Source organism: Camelus dromedarius, chromosome 9 (genome assembly GCF_036321535.1).
Source record: "Camelus dromedarius isolate mCamDro1 chromosome 9, mCamDro1.pat, whole genome shotgun sequence".
NCBI lineage: Eukaryota > Metazoa > Chordata > Mammalia > Artiodactyla > Camelidae > Camelus > Camelus dromedarius.
The window spans coordinates 70420102-70424874 of NC_087444.1; the positions used below are offsets into that span (position 1 = coordinate 70420102).

A 4773-nucleotide genomic window follows, 5' to 3' on the forward strand; every position below is an offset into this window, starting at 1 on the left:
TAATTCCTTGTGAGAGAAAATGGTCCTTTTTCATCTTTCCCTCATCCCTTTGCCTGGCCATGGGACGCTGGAACTGAGAAGGATTGTGCAAACATTTTGGCCTCAGTGCAAGTGCACGTCAAACTACTGAAGCTGAGACATTAAAGTGCAAGCCGATGTCCTGTACATTCCATCCAAGAGATAAACTTAAACTGCATGCTCTCAGGCTCAGGAATGCACAGGTGCCGTCCTGGCCAGGGTGATCTTATCGGGGTGAAGGGGTGAGAAGGATACGATTTATATAAGAAGCAGACTGATGTGTGTCAGTCACAGGAAAGCAAGTGGCCATGGCACCGTGTTTGGCACTCTTTCTGATCTGGGCTGGCGCATCTGTATTTCTACTCCTGGAGCCTGTGAATGGAGGTGAGAGAGGGATGAGGGGCTAGAACTGGTGCAAAAGAACCTGCACTGGACGTAGATCGATGTGTAAAAATAATGATAATAATACTAGTGGTGACAAACATGTCTGCCATTTCTTGAGTATGTCCCAAGGGCCAGACACCATGAAGGGCTTTACATTTTATTTAATTTTCAGACAAGTCTACGAAATGTAAACCCTGTCAGTCTGACCCAAAAGCCTATCGTGTTATTATTGACTGTCAACCCTCCTGTCTCATTCCTAAATATCCTTTCCAACATTCCAGACGGGGACAGCCTACATGCAGGGTTGGTTATGTTGTTCAGATTAAAGTTTTTGTTGTAAGTAGGGTTTCATGTTTGAAATAACAGGGACAGTTAGTCTCAGGGCACGACCAATGAATAATGTGCTGAGTCTTAGCTTTGCTGTTTAATTCATGTGTGTCTGTGGGACATCAATGAGAAAGGGTCAGATTCTTAAGCATCTGTTATGTTTAGTTCTCTAGTCAGGGTAAACAGTGACTGTAAAATATAAAAGAGGATTAAAGTTAGAGATGCAGAGCCGGTCCTACTTCTGTGTTCTGGCTGTGTCCGTGCTTTGTTCTCATTCCTCCTCCAACCATCTCCTCTGCCCCTGGTTTTCTTCCAGATGAGCTGCTGCCTGCGAACTTCAGTGTTTCTTATAAATCTTGTCCAGGTAACTGACGTTGGAAAATAATGAAAATAAAACAACAATCAAATCCAGCGAACTAGCGTGCGTGGTGCGGTAGCTGATCGGGCTTGTCCAAAGTTACTCTACACGCATGCGCTAATTTCGCTCTCTCAGTAGTGGGAGATGTAGTAGGGGTGCACGTTCCCCAGACTGAATGTGAAGAGCCAGGGGCCCCCATAGGGTGTTTCCTCGTCAAGACTGAGCATCCTGTTGATGATGGCGCTGGCATCTACCCAGGGCCTGGGCTTCAGGGCTGGTGCCATAGGCTAAGGTAGGAACGGCCCAAAGTTAAAGAACCCTTCCTAGTCCCGAGGGCACAGACCGCACCCACATAGACCTGGGTATCCCTGGTGCTTAGCAGAGGGCTCTGTAATGATCATCACTGGGCCCTTGGTGATGATGATGAACAGAAACTTGCCAGAGTTACTGCAGAGATCGTGAAACACTAAGAGCCGAAGAAGTGAACAATGTCTTTCTTCTTTCAGAAACTGAATGTGTTTTCCCATTCGTGTATGAAAACAGAAAGTATTTTGATTGCACTCGCCGTGGTTCCATAATGTACTGGTGTTCTCTAGACGCAGAATATAAAGAAAACTGGAAGTATTGTCGCAACAAAGGTGAGTGTGCTGCTTGTCCTCATGGGAGGAGCACGTGGCTTCCCAGATGAAAGGGGAATGTCCATGACTGCCTCCAAACGGAAGCCTCAGGCATCTCCTCACACAGCTGCCCCCCCCCCCTCCGTGTTCCATTCATGTCCCTTTCTCCTGATAAGACTTAAAAGAACCCTACCAGAATTTTCTCACCCATTCCTTCTATTTTTCAGACTTTGCCCGATGTTACTTTCCCTTTATCTATCATAACAAAGTTTATGACAATTGCACAACACTTGGGAGTTTTAATGGGAAGCCTTGGTGCTCACTGTCTCCAAACTATGACGAGGATAAAGTTTGGAAGTATTGCTAGCAATCAAAGGGTAAGAGTGTCTGGGGAGGATGGGAAAAGACAGGGGTGAGCCGGGAAGAGACAGAGCTGGATAAAGAGGTGGAGTGAGGTGCCACGGAGAGGAGTGAGAAGGAAAGAGGAGGCAGGTGGGAAGACAGGATGAGGTAGGAAGGTGCAGGAGGAAGAGTGAGGAGCAGAGGTCCAGAGAGGAGGGAGAGGGGAAAGGGGAGGAAAGATGGAAAGAGAGTAAGAGACAAGGGCAAAATGCGAAAGATGGAGAGAGGAGAGTCCAAAAGGGAAGAAGAGAATTTGCAGAGAAAAAATGGAAGGAGGAGGATCTGGGAAGGATTCATGGCAAGAGAAGGTGAAAGAGAAAGTGAGTGAGGGGCAGAGAGAGGACAACATGCAGTCTTCTGAGCAGGGGTGAGAGGGCAGTCGATGGAGAGATAGACAATTTCCCTCCATGGGACTGACTGGAAAACAGGTAGAATTCATTACCACTGACCCCATGACCATGTTCCATTGCTGTGCAGTGCGCCTATCCATGGCCTTGGATGCAGTCAAGCATTTGAAAATCAAGAAATCTCAAGTATGAAAGTGATGCCCTGAGTGACAGAGGTGTAATCCTTTCCCTGCGACCCCACCACGTTCCCTCTATGCATGGGTCCAATCAATAAACTACTTTATCTGCAGGTGTGATCTTTTTTTTTTCCCTACAAAGAAACCAGTGTATCAAATGGGAGAGTCTCAGCGTGTCCAGATTGATCATGCAGGACCTTCTTGTCTTGCCCTTCCCTTCCTCTGGGTCCCGATGGAACATCAGTACACATCACAATTTTCCTTCCTGTTGGCTTGATTGAGAGGTAAAGGTCTGGTGAGGAGACTTGAGTTGAGAGTGGGAGGAGGGTCTCAGAGGGTATGAAGGGCTAGTCCCTGCCATAAAAGATTTGTGTTTTCCTGACTTAGCTGAAATGTTATTTCTTCCTGGAGCTATTCTCTGACTCCTCAATATAAGGAGCCTGGATCATGTCCTTCCAGTTCATCCATTCTCTACTAGAAATTAAACTGTCCATCTTCTGGGGGGCTGGGGTGGGAGGGGCTGTAATTTGGGAAGGACAAGATGGACTGTGTTTGCCCCAGCATCTGTCCTAAGTGCAGAACCTGACAGATACTTGGCATTTTCCAAAAGGACTACTCTTCTTTTTAAAACAAACAGGTAGGGGAGAGGGCATAGCTCAGACATACAGCACATGCTTAACATGCACAAGGTCCTGGGTTCAATCCCCAGTTAACTCCATTAAAATAAATAAATAATGAACCTAATTACCTTACCTCCCCAAATTGATTAAAAATAATAAGAGAAACAGCAATTTTAGAGAAATATTATTTCAGTCACTAACTGGGCTTGAACAAAAGTTAAATTCACAAGTGTTAGAAATAATGAAGGGCCTCAAAGCCTGGTCACTAAATTTTATCCTGGTCAAAAACACTCCATGCCTCTCTAATAAATCCATGGGACCTGGGGATGAACTTTCAGTCACCATCCAGGGAAGAGGTAGGCCAACTTATAATCACCATGCAGGAAGGAGGTACAATATTTGTCCTTTGTGATTTAGGGCCAGTCACTCAGTGCCTCACTTGAAACCAGGACATAGTAAGGGCTATGCAGTTAACAGTCAGAAAATCTTCTCTTGTGGTCCCGGAGAATCAGCAAAGAAGTTTTTATTTTTGGCTCTCTGATTAGATTATAAAGAATGATTATCCTGGGAGAAAGTCTTCCCAAAGTCTTAACACACATGTTCATGGCACTGAATTTACACAACAAAAAAGTTAGTGTGAATTTACACACACATATGCACATTGCACACACACATGCACCTATGCATTCCTAGCTGAAGAATGCTGAGAAGTCTAAACCGTTGTCAGAAAAAGATTCAAAACCAATCTCTAGAGATGACCCTACCAAAAACAACCAAAAAAAACCCCAGCACATCTCAGACAATACATGCAAAATAACTGACATGTTAGCTGTTGCCTGCTATGTAAAAGAAAAAATAGAAAATAACTTATAGGAAGAAAAGGACCTTATCATTATTCTCCATTTTTTAAATTTAACTGCTGTTTTGAGGTACAATTGACATATAATAAACTGCCCGTATTTACAGTGTGCAATTTGTAAAGGTATGAGATGCCTACACCTGTGAAGCCATCTCCACAATGAAGATAAGGAACATATCCATCACCCAAAAAGTTTCCTCATGCTATTTTATAATTCGTGCATCACACTCATCCTTCATAATCCCTAGGCAACTATGGATCTGCCTTCTTTCACTCTAGTTTAGTTGGAAGTTTTTAGAATTTTATATAAATAGAAACCTGCAGCATGTATGCATTTTCATCTGGCCTCTTTTACTCAGTATAATTAGCTTAAACGTTCACCTTTGTTGTAGCCTATATCACTAGTTCATTCCTGCAAAGACAGTCTCCTGAATGGCTGTGTGAGGAGCTCCACCATGGAGTTTCCTACTCCCCCAGGAAACAGTCATAACTGGTTTTTAAAAATGGGCTCTCTCTCCTCCAACGCCCAGTCATGGGCTATAGCATCTCGCCTGGAGAGGCAGTGTACCAACAGGTCTCACCTCCCACCCTCAGCCCAAGCGTAGTGTTGAATAGGCTAAATTCCAGGTAAGCATGGCTGAGCAGTCAGGGGGTTCTCTCAAAGG

The 4773-nt window shown here is 44.6% G+C and overlaps 1 protein-coding gene across 1 annotated transcript; it reads left to right on the plus strand.

Moving 5' to 3' along the window:
- The first annotated feature begins 326 nt into the window (after positions 1 to 326).
- Positions 327 to 2071, plus strand: LOC105090266 (seminal plasma protein PDC-109). Its single transcript, XM_064490011.1, has 3 exons — positions 327 to 402; positions 1594 to 1725; positions 1932 to 2071. Exons 1-3 carry the CDS (start codon positions 327 to 329, stop codon positions 2069 to 2071), a joined length of 348 nt encoding a protein of 115 aa, XP_064346081.1.
- Positions 2072 to 4773: the final 2702 nt, after the last annotated feature.